This window comes from Halichoerus grypus, chromosome 9 (genome assembly GCF_964656455.1).
Source record: "Halichoerus grypus chromosome 9, mHalGry1.hap1.1, whole genome shotgun sequence".
Lineage (NCBI taxonomy): Eukaryota > Metazoa > Chordata > Mammalia > Carnivora > Phocidae > Halichoerus > Halichoerus grypus.
In genome coordinates, this window is record NC_135720.1 from 50,403,364 (window position 1) to 50,418,074 (window position 14,711).

Consider the following 14,711-nt stretch of genomic DNA (forward strand, 5'->3'; position numbering starts at 1 on the left):
TCCATGAAACACATGCCCCAGCGTCTCCTTCTCAGGCATCCGTTCCCATTGGGCAGAAAGTAGGAGGGTCCTTTATGATTTCCGACTGGCATTTCATTATCTGTATATTAACATTTGGTGTGGAGTGAGGTTAGAAACTCATGTCATTAGTGGCCATTGAAAAAGACCTCTAACTCTAAGATCTGAAACATTCTGCTTTTGTAGGAGGTCGTTAGTTATACAGCGATGCTCCTGATGTCAAGGTGGTATTTTTAACAACGTTTATTGCATCTGCTAATCTCGTTTCATCATTTTGTTACAGATTGATGTTCTCAAAGCAGATCTGGAGAGTGCAGAATGGAAAGTTTTAGAAAATCTTATTCTGGAAGATGTCCTGGAACAAATTGGACAGCTCACCTTTGAGATTCATCTCCACTGGCCCGGGTTTGAGGTCAGTGGTGGGGAGAGCAGTGTCGTGCGATTCTGGTACAGCCTCCTCAAAGAGTTAGAACTAAAGGGTTTCAGGCTTTTTCATAGTTACAGAGATTTATCTAAACCCCAGCTGTTCCTGAAGAAAGACATTTTCAATGCAAGTAGCTGTTACACTCTGAGTTGGGTGAATACAAGATGGACCTAGGATGCAGGACCTCATGGAGAGCTCGGGGAAATAACTTCAGAATGAGGCGTGTCCTTGTCCAGTCTCCTCCCGCTAGCCTGTTAGCTGCTCCGGGGCGGGGGGGGGGGGGGTGTTGTGTTATCGCCTTTGTAGTGCACGTAGCCCGGCACCTGCCCTGTGGTAGGGACACGGTTAAGACCTGTGGATGGGATGGACACCAGAGTGCCACAGGAGTCCATCTCCATCTGCCCAAAGCCTGGGCCTTTCTCCCGTTTGCCTCCGACAGAGCGGGGATGCTTGTCCTTCTTCGTTTTAACTGGGAAGAGAACCCTCCACTTATCTGTGTTCCCTAAAATTCATTATGCATCTAAAATCTATGAATTCACCAACATGAGAAATTACCTAACATTTCCATTGTTACTGAGTTGATGAGATTCTTAAGTTTGTAGCTTACTGTTTAAAAGAGGGCCTTTCCTTTGACTGTCACTCCCCTCTTTCAGGGTTTTTCTTGTTCACCTGGTCAATGACATTCTTTAGGACCTTGTAGATTTCAGTCATTCCTCCTCAGCCTTTGCTGAGGCCATGCTGTGGCTTTATAAGCACCCCTGGTTCTGGTTTCTGGGGACTCAGACGCACCAAATTCTGTCACCGAGCTTAAAAGCCTAGACTATGCAGAACCTCAACTCAGGATTCTTTTCAGACTCAGCCTTAAATCCCCTTCTGTTCCTGTGAAACCAAGCACAAAGCAGAATTTGGGTGTCTGTGCTGTTGCCTCCACTGACTTCAGACCTGACTTCCCAACCACAGCCTTGCCTATCCTGTCAAATTTTTTTTTTTTTTAATACATTATGTCAAAGATTAAGTGAGTTTTTCTCTACTGCCAGTTGGCATTTGCTAGAAGACCGTGGCCTGAGAGCCAAAGTCGGTCTCTTTCCTGGGATGCTTACATAGTGTTTCAGTAACACCAATCCTTTCTGTATTTTTAAAAATTAAACAGAAAATGTAGGTTCTCAGTAGTTCAAATGATCTCCATCATTTTTATTTATGGGATTAGACATTTACCCCCACAAATGATTTTCAAAAATTCTATTTCAAATAAGTCAATTGAATAGCATAAAAACAAACCAAGTTATTACCTTATTATAAATTAAGTATATTTTCTGGCATTTTTTACATCATGAGAGAGCAGGAAAACTATATATCCATTGTTTGTTCAAGAAATTTGGGGAGAGAGTAGAATGCTGGTTGCTACTAGACTTTATCCCTTCTTCCTGTTTTTTACCTCCTTCTACCCCAGATGTTCCCTGGGTTGGCTTTTTGTTTCTTGCAGTGGTTTGAAAATACCATGCCGTCAAGTGAGAAACCAAAATATAGTAGAGTTAGATGATCTTATTCCCTTCAGTTCAAAAGGGAACAAGACTTTCTGAATTTTTAAAAATACAAATAAGCTTTTTATTTTAAAACACATAGTACACTAGTAAAAGTCATTGAAGTCGGAGAACCAGCTTGAATCAGTTAAAAAGTAGCAGCTAAGTCGCTCTATGTCCATAGGTATCTCAAAAGCACAAAGGGTCCACGAAAAACTCTGAAGTGGTTTAATGCTTGGTGTGCACGGTATTGCCTTCAAAACAAAGTTAACTTTAGTCCGGTTCCTGCTTGGATTATATCACAGATTCTCTCTTTATTTTTTAATCAAAATTTTATACACTGAAGTATATACAATAAACCTTTTTATACATTAAACCTGGTAAACCTTCTTTTTTTTTTTTTTTTTAAAGATTTTATTTATTTATTTGAGAGAGAGAATGAGAGAGAGCACATGAGAGGGGGGAGGGTCAGAGGGAGAAGCAGACTCCCTGCCGAGCAGGGAGCCCGATGCGGGACTCGATCCAGGGACTCCAGGATCATGACCTGAGCCGAAGGCAGTCGCTTAACCAACTGAGCCACCCAGGCGCCCAAACCTGGTAAACCTTCTTGTACACCAAAGTATGAAGTGTTCTAATCTTATGTGTCCAGTCTGTTCAGATTTTAGATACGTACACGCCCATATTAAGACTTTTAATTCAGGGGATTGAAGATTGATGGAATCACTGAAAGCCCCTTTTATACAGGGCAAGTCCCCATTTATTCCAGATTGGTGGTGCAGAACATTGACTTCATCACACACACACACACACACTATATATACATATGTATATATATATATATACATATGTATATATATACACACACACACACACACACACACACACATATATATATATATGTATATATATATATATATATATACATCTGAAGCAAGAATGGCTGTAGTGTTAAAAAAAAAAAAGACAAACTCAAAATAAATCACAAACACACCCACCCACACCCACCTACAAGGCAGCTTGTTCAGTAGTTTTTTGTACTTATTTTATGCTTATTTCTAAGACTGTCCTTCATTCCCTTCATGGATAGTTTGAAATTCATGATGAATATCCTGACTGTTGCTATGGTTTCCCTGCCTCTGAAATGTATTATGCTTATTGTGTAGGCTGGGGTTTCTTAACCTCAGCACAGATTGCCGTTTTGGGCTGGATAATTCCTTGTTGGGGGAGGGAAGGCTGTTCTGTGCCTTGTAGAATGTTTAGCAGCATCCCTGGCCCTCTCCACTAGATTCCAGGAGCACCTCTCCCTCTGCCCCACTCAGCTGTGACAACCAGACACATCTGCAGACAGTGTCAAATGTCCCCTCGGGGGCAAAGCCATCCCCCATGGAGAACTAGTGGTGGAGGCCACGAGCAAGGGTCTGGGGTACCACACACTGCCATTTGGGAAGATCCTGCTTGTGAAGGCAAAACAAGAACCAACAGCACCGTAACCCCCACAAAAGCAACACAAACACAGGGGAGAGGTAAAGTCAAGAGCTGCTATCGAGAGCATCCTCGGTGCCCAGCACTGGGCAGAGATGGTTCCTCATTCTCCCAGGAACTCCATAAGGAAGTGGAGTTTTCCCGATTGTACAAGTGAGGAAACCCTGAGAGGTTAAATAGCTTATTCAGATGATGCCACTAGTAGATGGTAGAGTAGGAATCCACCTCTCCGATCTTTCAGATCCAAAGCCTGTGCTGGTCCCCTTCCCTCCACAGGGCCGCCTCAATAGCCTCTAACAGATGTGAGATGCCACTCCCAAAGGGCCTATTTTTGCTTCCTTATTAGTAAATGGGGGGGGGGGAACTACAAATATACTAACAACAGACCTGCAAATCAGTTGAGTTGGGACATTTTTGTAGCATGCAGGTTTAGTTTAAATAATCTATTTAAGGGGCACCTGGGTGGCTCAGTCGTTAAGCGTCTGCCTTCGGCTCGGGTCATGATCCCAGGGTCCTGGGATCGAGCCCCGCATCGGGCTCCCTGCTCAGCGGGAAGCCTGCTTCTCCCTCTCCCACTCCCCCTGCTTGTGTTCCCTCTCTCGCTGTGTCTCTCTCTGTCAAATAAATAAAATCTTTAAAAAAAAAATAATCTAATTAAAACATGCCTGCCAAATGGAGACTTCCTGCAAGAAGAGGGGGACCCAGCGACTTCTCTGTCAATATTTCAGGTTGCCAGAAAAGCTCTTGCAAGGCCTGGAAGCAGCTCTTGGCCCTGGCTTGTCCCACTATGTGGCACTTTCCTCTTAGGTTTTAGAAAGGGCACAGTCACTTGGAAATGGAGTGTTTCCTTTGTTTTCAAAGTAGTCTTTGACCCGCAGATACATGGGCCTCATCTTACCAGAGCAATGCTCATAAGTGAATCTAAAAGTATAAATTTAATAATGTTCTTCAAATGATTAAAAAAACCTGTTTAGGTGAAAGACGTATAAGACATACGTAAGAGATTTGCACAAACTGTGTCACAATTTGAGTTTAAAGTCAAAGAAAAAATATTTCCCTTTCCCCTTCTCTTAGAGTGATTGTATTTGTTGCATCTATAACAGGTTATCATATAAATATTTGTAACTATTTGATATGTTAAAATGAAGAAAGTCAGGAAGAAGTAAACAAACGTGTTAGAATTCTCTGAAGGACCACTGATCTGTATTAGAGTAGAACAAAAGTAAATTCATGAGTTTACAGTGTTTAGTACAAATTAATTATTCATGTAAGCTATTTCTGTCTTGGCTATACGATTTTAGATATAGTAAACACAGTACAAGATTTGGATTTCCTAAGTATTACATGTTTGTTTTTTGCAAAGCTTGGATTAATACCAGGGAGCCAGCCTCATCATCATATTTTGTCAGATTTAAAGTGAAGCCCTCATTAAAACAGATTATTATTCTTGACAACACAACAATACCTCCAGGCTCAATTAATATAATTGTTCTTTTCTGCTGGAGATAAGTTTATGTTTGCCTTTTAAGCAATAACAATTCTTTTTGTATTAGCCAATAGCTGCTTCTTTGTGAGTTCAGAACACATTTAACTTTATGTAAAAATGTCTTTTTCTTATTGAAGGAGGTATTTGAACTTTACTTATCACATGAAATCATAACCCAAAGATTCAATGTATTCTTAAACTGCCTAAATTTAGAAAATATTGAAATTCTTTAGATAATTATATTTCTGTCCTTAAGGAAAATAAATCAGGCAAACTTTTTTTTTTTTTTTAAAGATTTATTTTTCTGACAGATAGAGAGACAGCGAGAGAGGGAACACAAGCAGGGGGAGTGGGAGAGGGAGAAGCAGGCTTCCCACTGAGCAGGGAGCCCGATGCAGGGCTCGATCCCAGGACCCTGGGATCATGACCTGAGCCGAAGGCAGAGGCTTAATGACTGAGCCACCCAGGCGCCCCTAAATCAGGCAAACTTAATGTCACACTTTATGTTTAACACTATATGGAAAAATGCTAGTTTCATTAAAATTAATGCTTTGTGGGGCGTCTGGGTGGCAGTCGGTTGAGCATCAGACCCTTGGTTTCAGCTAGGGTTGTGATCTCAGGGTCATGGGCTCGGGCCCTGTGACAGACTCCCCGCTCAGCAGAGTCTGCTTGAGATTCTCTCTCTCTCTCTCTCAAATAAATAAAATCTTTGAAAAAAAAAAAAACCAACTAATGCTTCTTAAAACAAACAACATTCCTGTGGGCACAGTTATGGGGCCCAACTCTAACGGAAGAGGCCAAAAGAATGTCTTTCGCTAGGTTCTGTTTTACTAAAGGATGAAACAAACACAGTCTCGGTAACTGAGTGTTTCTTTTGAACTACCTAACTCGGAGAGAGCAAGCTGGAAGCTACAAAGATTATGCCACAAATCTGACAGTTTAAAAAATACACAACTAAGTCGCATTATGTGGAGGAGGCAGAAGAGCAGGATGAAAGGAGAAAGATTCTGATGCTGCCCCTGACTAGCTGTGTGGCATCGAGCGAATCATCACCTTTATTTGCCTAGTTGCTTATCTTAGGTTGGAATATTTGACTTCTAAGGTTTCTTCTTGCTTGAAGATCTCATTATTCTAAGATTTTTGTGATTAGAGATGGCTTAGACAGTGGTAGGGTAATTTCTTCATTTGTGTGCTATAAAGGGAAGCCTTAGGATAAATTCAGAAGAATCCAAATGATGTGCTTATTCAGAAGAAAAGGCCCGAATAAAAGAAGAATCTGTGATGATAGTTCTCCAATCAAATGAAGTGCCCTCAGGCCAAGTACCTCTTTGGAGAACAGCTTAAACTCACAGGGTTCTAAAAACTGGAATGTTTCAGACTGTACTGGTTTATACATCTGTTTACAGAATATCCTAACAAAGTGGCACCATCTGAAGATACTAGATTAAGTATGTATATCTACGGTGATCCTTCCGTATGTGCATGTGTGAGCGTGAGTGTGTACACAACACACACACACACACACGTGTACATATACATTTATATGTATGGCTGAATGCCCAAGAAAGAAAAATCTTCAGACACACAAAGCTCAGAGGGAGCCTAGAACCAGACAGGTAGGTAGAGCAGGAAGCTACTCGGCAGCAGTCCTAGGAGTTTAGTGTACCAGTGGTGCTAGAGGCCTAACGCACTGGAGATGAGGCTGTGTGGGGGCAAGGATCGGCATGGAGACACCTGCACAGTGGGACCCTGGGAGTGCTACATTACCTCAATGCAAGAGTCCTAAAAATCCTACCTCCCTCACCCCCACCCCCAGCACAAGAAAGCCTATCCTTGCTGTAGCTCTGGGAGGAACTAAAAGTTTCCCATGAGAATTTGAAACCTCTGGCCTGTTTACGGAGTTGAATTTATATTAATCTCATGGTGAAGAAAACCAGAAGCTGAGAAATGAAGATAAAAAACTGAGGGAGTATACATAAGGGTATATGGCAGAAACGGATGTAAAACGACTGTGAAGGGGCTCTTCAACTCAGGCTACAAAGGATTTCTTCAAAAAAGAAAAAACAAGACCCATTTAAGATGAATTCCTAACAAAAAGTTACAACTGACAAGGAAGTGGCCCACCATGAGGTAGAGTTGACATACACAATAAACGCTGGGGTTTTCAGCCCAAGAACTTGACATAACAAGTCTTAAAGTATAATATAAATTGTTTAAAATGATTAAAGGCATAAAAGATGGGCGCCTGGGTGGCTCAGTTGTTAAGCGTCTGCCTTCGGCTCAGGTCATGATCCCAGGGTCCTGGGATCGAGCCCCGCATCGGGCTCCTTCCTCCGTGGGAGGCCTGCTTCTCCCTCTCCCACTCCTCCTGCTTGTGTTCACTCTCTCGCTGTCTCTATCAAATAAATAAATAAATAAATAAAATCTTAAAAAAAAAAGGCATAAAAGACTATATAAGAAACCTTAAGAAAATGATATATGAAGAACAGGTAAATATAAAAAAGTATAACTAGACCTTCTATAAAAGGAAAGTCATTGGAATAGATCTAATGGATTAAGCGATACAGCTGAAGAGACTGCAAAGCAAACTGAAAGATATACCTGAGGAAACTACCCAAGACGTAGCAGAGAAAAATTTATATTCTTAACGTATTTTGAGTAGTCTGAAGATGAAGCAGTAAAGTTGAATATTTGAGCTATGGGTGTAAAAAGTGGTGCTAGACCTATTATGTGTAATATGGCAGTCATTAGCTGCAGGTTGCTATTGAGCACTTAGAATGTGGCTAATATGACTGAGGAACTGAATTTTAAGTAACTTAAATTTAAAAACTTCTACCTGATTCAATTATTAGAAAACTCAGATATATTTGCAACAACTTGGGCATGTAAATCGACTTGGTGTGAAACAGGTAAAATATCTGATGAATATTTAGTGTCTAAATTGAGACATGCTGTTATGTGTGAAATATACACCAGATTTCAAAGACTTAGTATGAGGAAAGTAAAATATTTATTTAAAAAATAATTGAGGGGCGCCTGGGTGGCTCAGTTAAGCATCTGCTGACTCTTGATTTCAGCTCAGGTCATGATCTTTGGGTCTTGGTATCGAGCCCCACATCAGGCTCCGTGCTCAGCGGGGAGTCTGCTTGAGATTCTCTCTCTCCCTCTGCCCCTCCCCCCCAGCTCACGCTCTATTTATTTCCAGAGAGAGAGTGAGATAGAAAGCATGAGAGTACAAGCAGGGGGAGCGGCAGGCAGAGGGAGAAGCAGGCTTTCCACCGAGCAAGGAGACTGATGCGGGACTCAATCCCAGGACCCTGGGATCATCACCCGAGCCGAAGGCAGACGCTTAACCAACTGAGTCACCCAGCCATCCCTAAATCAACCTTTTAAAAAAAATAACTGAATGTTGAAATAATACTTTGGATATATTTCATTAGATGAAATATACTATTAAAATTAATATCCTGGTTTTTTTTAATGTGGCCATTAGAACGTTAAAAATTGTACACATGAAAAAAAGTTAAACACATGGCTCACATTTTCTATTAGCACTGTCCTGGGGCATGTACTTAAAAAATGTTTGAGATTTGAGTTAGTCCCTCAGATCTCAAAAGCTGAAGGGTGGAGAATAAGTTGTGGGGAGCTAGAAAATTCCCCTAAAGATTGTGATTGCAGTTCCAGGAAGCTGTGCAAGCAAAGGAGTTCTCTCTTTGTCACTAAAAATAAAGCCACTCTAAGGACTCTGGTTGCAAGTTGTGATGGCTTTTCCGTTAAGTTCCAGATAAAATGGCCATGTTTAGGTTGAGATAGCTGTTTCTACAATTAATAAAGTGATTATGAACATAGAAATATAGAAAATGTATATACATACATATCTTCACATACATACATGCGTGTATATATATACACAAACCTACAATACATAAATACATGTATTTACACAATACATAAATGCATGTAAATACATGCACACATGCATGTATTTATTTCTGGTTATCAAAATTTTTCCTATGTGTACTAAACAGTGCCATTTCTGAAATACTCAAGATAGACTCTACTGCACTGATTCTCATTCTTAGTGTGTCTATCAACCAGGGATCTTGCTAAAAGTGCTGAGTTTGACCCAGTGAATGAATGTACACATATTTTTGTATATTCACATTAATATACATTCAAATATATATTAATATAAATATCTATATATTTCTTAGTTGCAATTTTTTGTTCATTCATTCATTTTACTTACCCATTGATCAAATGAACATTTGAGAACACGGGTGTTCTCTGAAAATTCATGGGCTCTCATGAATTTGAGCCACGTGCTGTGGCTCTTTCTATTGGATCACCTCTTCTCCTTCGTAGGTCCCTTGGCACTTGCCTTATTTCTACTATATTTCATCGATTACTGTATGATCCACTAAGAGAAAATGCTGCCAATTAAACCATGACACATCACTGACTTTAAGACATAGCCCTAATTTCAGAGATGTCAAAACATGGAAAACATGCATCTTTGATGGCACACAGCATCGGCGTTCCCTAGGTCTCACCTTGAGACCCAAACTGAATACTGCTGCTGGATACGTGGACCTGGATGGCCCTTCGCACGTGCCTTCCCCATACCTGAATTCGTTATGGCTCCTCCAACTAACTCCGTTTTCTTCTCTTCTGTATCTCAGTGAGCAACACCATCTCTGGGTGATTCTGATGCAGATGGCTCTCAGTCTGTGCCGAGGAACACCGTTCTTCAAGGAAAGCCTTCTATAATCTTTACTAGTGCTCAATCCTTACGGCTGTCATTCAAGAGTTTAATATTTCACTGTCATTATTCTCCTTTGGGTAATTTATAAACATGCTAATAAGGACATCGACCAGCCTGACGATGCACTGTCAAGAATCACTCTATACTTTTTTACTTAGAGAAGTGCCTGTTTGATGCTATTCCCTGTTCCTTATCTTAAAACTGTCTCCTTATAAGGACAAAATATTCCCAGTTTGTGCTTCAATATTTAAATATTCACTTGATTAAAACTTTCAGTAAAGCATCACTTTTATTCTAACCTTTAGGAAGGAAATCTGTCCTGGGTGTGATAAGAAGGTTGCAGTGGGGAAAAGGGCCAGAAGGTAACCACTTAATTCCAGTAACAACATGATCTTGAGACTTTTTTAAGCTGGAAAAGAACCCCACTCATTTGTGTACTCTGAAATGGGTGCAATCCTAACTCAGTGCCACCACTAAGTGAACAAATACAGAATGTGTTAGACTTAATCTGTGTGCTCTCAGCGCGATGCCCTGTATTTTTGTTAGTTAACTAGAATAAACCCATTAACATACCATATTAATATATCACCCCCACCTCTAAAGCATCATTTCTCCCCATAAAATAAAAATGACCCATTTAAAATCTGCAGATGGTTTAATTTGTCTCAACAGTTAAGACTTAAGACTAAGAATGAAAATTTTGATAACACTTTCTAGAAAAAATGCTTTATTTAAAAATATCTTTTTTTTAAAAAGAGACAAGTTTTATGTACAGTTACTTAGTTTAGAAACAGTCAAAAACACAATAAAATAAAACCAGATTTAGAAATTATGATTTGTAACATATACAATACTGATGCTGAACGAGATAGTTTAAATGTATGATTAATTCTTTCTGTCCCATTACATTTCAATCATTCACATTTGTTAAAACCAGTGGTTTGGGACTAAAGAAAAGGTATCCTGTGAACTCCTCCTCCCTCTTCAGGAAGTGCAGCTACTCTTGCCGGCAGATACAGAAAGGCAGCAGCCAGGCAGTGCATTCTCATTTCTTTGAGTGTCTGTGTGCCCCAAAATAACATGTCTTACCATTTTTTAATTCTCTTTTTCTATCTTCTATTTATTTATATGTGGCCATAGTGCCAGGTCATCTATACCAGGCCTTTTTAAAAATTAATTTTTAAAAATGGAAGTTCTAAGCACTAGAAGCATGAATTGCTATTGACAGTCCAGGGCTCAGAGCTAATGCCCTTAGGATATCAACATTCAACATGATTTTGTTCTCCAGGTTGGCACTCTGAGCAGCTTATGAACCAATGTTTTGAAGCATGGTACTGAAATATTTCAAAGCACATTCAAATATTCAAATATCTTACAGAGATTTGTAATAAAACAGGAGAAACGGCTTGTCAACCAAAGTGCTGTTAGCTACTATCTTGATTTCATAATCTGAAGTTCTTAAACTTTTTTTTTTTTTTTAAACCAACCAGTTATTGCTTCTCAAACAGGGGAACCATAGCCATCTTTCTGGAGTGTCAATTTTATTCAAAGATTTGGAAAGAAGTTAAAAATTTTTCTAATCTTTAAAAAGTTCTGTTGCATATATTCATAAGCAAAATCGGAATAATTTTAAAGATAAAACATACCACTTCAAAGAAATTACAAGTTGACATTTTGGACGATGCCCTCATACCCTAGCTCCTATGAGGAGTATTTCAGTAGTAACATCTGTGAATCGATGACCTAGGAGACCCTGATTTCTGGAAGTGTAGCCAGGTCCTTACAGATAGTAAATACAAATAAAACTGAAAGTCTTGACTCAATTCTCTTGAGTTTCACCTTCAAAATAACATAATTCTCTGCTTATATATAGTCCTATCTATACTGATTGGGAAGAAAGCCAAGGAAACAACTCTGGACTGTTTATTTTCCATTGTTTAATAGTGAGAGGAATGCTGCAGTCAGAGAAGATTGCTGGCTTAAAGTAAACATACGATATATGTCATAAAAAATAGAACTCCTGAATCCAAAAGATTTGAACTTGACCCACCAAAATAATGGGAACAGTAATTGTGGGTGGTTTTACCTTCTTTCAGATTCACATTAAATAACATCGTCCCTGTTCCTTACTTCCCTTTTTGTTGAAGTTTAGGTAAACATGGTGCCTTTCAGAATTATTTGTCATTAATTGTATTACCTCCTTTAAAACACCAAATCCACCAGGGATTCTTCCTCAACTCCAAAGAGATCCTTTCAGTATGTCAAGGGGGGTAAACCCAAACTGCCTGCCAACAACAACTCACCACATAGAAAGTCAATGGTCATTCTCTGTATAAATAATATCTATAAAGAACAAAATGAAGTTGCCAATGAAATTATATGAGCCAAATTTACAAAAAATATATATATATTTTTAAACAATGGGTCAACTTCATAAGGCCATGTAAGGAAATCATAATTTGTAAATCAAGTTGTCATCCAACACATTTAATAATTAAATATAGTTAAATATGAAATTGGATCAAAAATGACCCTAGCTAAGGATTAATCTCGTTAATCCCACAATTTAATGAGCCCATCCCAACCACATGTTATGACTTTAGATGTTTCATGCGGATGCCACACTGCACCTATACACACTTTATCATGAGCTTTAAATCGACTATAGAGTTTGGTGGTCTTCCAGTCCCAGATGTTCAATTTTCCATTTCCATCTCCTGAAATCACATAGCTAGAATGGGAAGAGAAATAAATTCAAATTGTTCAAACACCTTAAACTGACAAAGTGTATAAGGAACAGAGAGTTTATCTTTTTCACAGTAACAACAACAACAAAAAGTCAATGTGAATATACAATACTCACTGAGAATAACAAGGTAGAGCATAAAGCTGTCTATAATTTAAACTTCTACCAAAAAAATCTCCCCATTGAGCTACCAATCTGTGAGTAAAAAAAATGTATTAACCAGGAAGGTTGGGAAACCCAGGGGCCACAATAAAAGCAGTTTAACAAGTCACTCTTTAGACAGTCAGAAACAGGGTAGGGGAACCAGCCTCCCACAGAGCCTGGGAACACCCATTCTACCGTAGTTAGACTCGACCACCTTCATAATTATTTCCTGGTTTCAACGTCTTTTGAAATTGTCTAAGACTGACTCGTAGGAGTCTAAGGTACAAATCCCAGCCTAAACATACAAGGTTACAGAGATTTCTGGATTACTTCTACCTACATATTTTAGCTAAGAATGGGGGAATGAATGCAGAGTTTCACTCATAGAAAGACTCTATCTATAGGGCTTCACGAATCCAGTGCAGCCTAGAAAGAGTCAAGAGCTGGATTTGAGGTCTCACCACAGAAAAGCTGCAGTGAAGTTGTTAATGTCAACACTGCAATACAGAATTAATTCTGCCAGTGTTTAATCACAGCCATATAGCGATTACAGTCCTCCAAGTGTTGTGAGAAAAGCAGAGAGAAAATAAGGCATAGCCCGTATAGACAGGAACTTATGACGTGGTTACAGGGCACAGGACTAAGGAAGATAAAGAGACCCACTGAAGAACTTAAAAAAGTCAAATGTAGTTTTCATAACTTATTCTTGTCTTTCCATCAGGCACTGTGACAATCTGCACAGTTATCATGAGATTACATATGTGACCGTGATTTTTTTTTTTTTTTAAAGATTTTATTTATTTATTTGACAGAGAGATAGACAGAAGAGCACAAGCAGAGGGAGTGGCAGAGGGAGAGGGAGAAGCAGGCTCTGCACTGAGCAGGGAACCCGATGCGGGACTCGATCCCAGGACCCTGAGATCATGACCCGAGCCGAAGGCAGACGCTTAACCATCTGAGCCACCCAGGCGCCCGACAGTGATTTTTTTAAAGTGTTATTATTTGTATGACATTAGTTTATGTCACCACATTTGAATATGAGAACATGAGAGAAGATTTAAACTTACCTCATATCTGGTGAAAAGTCCACCTGACAAGCATAACCCGCTACCATATGGCCCTTAAAAATTTTTTTCTTATTCAATCTAAATCTGTTCTGTGCTCCAAAAATTAAGATTTGGTTGTCCATTGATTGGCATGCTAGCCATTTCCCTGTAAATTCAATAAAGGAGACATATTAGAGCAAGACTGAAAATTCTAAAATGACTCTTTATTTTAAATATGTTCAGACATTAATATTCTTTTGTTCCCAATTACTTTATAATAATAGGAAAATGAATTTACCATACCATTTGTAAAGTGTTACAAATCTGTCACTGACAAGAGGGATTTATATATAAAGAAGTAATGGATTTTGCTCGAATAATCCCGTATCATCGAGCACTCTTCATATAAAAGCTTTTTTCTTTGAATAAGGATATACAGAAATTCTGAGTTTAGCATTAACAGAACTTAAGTAAAATTTTATGAAATGAAATTAATTTGGAGTAAGTACAGACAAGAGAACCATTGGGTAAAAGAGACTTATCTGTGTTAATTATGGAAAAAGGAAAGATTAACACTAGGTGAGAAAACCTAGGATTATTAAATAAAACCATACAAAAAAAGAGATACGATTAAAAAAATTATCGGAACTGTTACTGAAAGGCCAAACTGCTTTTATCTTCCCAAGATTCACCAAAGTCTCTAGAGCCTGAACTGTAGTATCTTCTTGCATCCGATGTACTTGCAGACATTATTAACTAAGGGAATGCTCTTAACAATATTCAGTCTGAGAGGGTAAATAGCCTTGTTCAAGATGAGCACAATATTTGTAATGGGTAGTGTAAAAATATACCACATAAAGTGTAGATACAGAGAGACAAATGTGACAGTATTCAATGCAGTCCTTATCAAAATAGGACCCGGTTAGGTTGCTCTTCTCATAAAAATCATAGGGTACTTGACAAAAAGGATCACTGATTTGCCGGTGGCAGACGCCTCGATGGAACAGCAAACTATTTCTTGCCTCCTTCCTTGCTCCACACTCACAGGAGCTCTGGGCGTTAACAGGGGCTTTGAGGACA

General features: G+C 39.1%; 2 protein-coding genes across 7 annotated transcripts in view; one reads left to right on the forward strand and one right to left on the reverse strand.

The window, feature by feature from the left end:
• The window catches only part of METTL24 (methyltransferase like 24), a 152,357-nt gene that overhangs the window by 93,245 nt on the left and 44,401 nt on the right, over nt 1-14,711 (forward strand). The window contains exons 5-6 of one of the 4 annotated variants that reach the window (XM_078054881.1): nt 302-430; nt 13,398-13,652. In XM_078054881.1, coding sequence (XP_077911007.1) covers nt 302-430; nt 13,398-13,544 — 276 coding nt within the window. In that variant the 3' untranslated portion in view covers nt 13,545-13,652. Of the gene's footprint in view, nt 1-301; nt 2,517-9,612; nt 9,785-13,397; nt 13,653-14,711 lie in introns of those variants that run through there. The other 3 variants (XM_036075342.2, XM_036075339.2, XM_036075340.2) reach the window with 3 other exon arrangements.
• The window catches only part of CDC40 (cell division cycle 40), a 54,636-nt gene continuing 50,330 nt past the window's right edge, over nt 10,406-14,711 (reverse strand). For all 3 annotated transcript variants that reach the window (XM_036075330.2, XM_078054877.1, XM_036075331.2), the window contains exons 14-15: nt 13,653-13,797; nt 10,406-12,426 (exon numbers count right to left, since the gene is read on the reverse strand). In XM_036075330.2, coding sequence (XP_035931223.1) covers nt 12,249-12,426; nt 13,653-13,797 — 323 coding nt within the window. In that variant the 3' untranslated portion in view covers nt 10,406-12,248. The remainder of the gene's footprint in view (nt 12,427-13,652; nt 13,798-14,711) is intronic.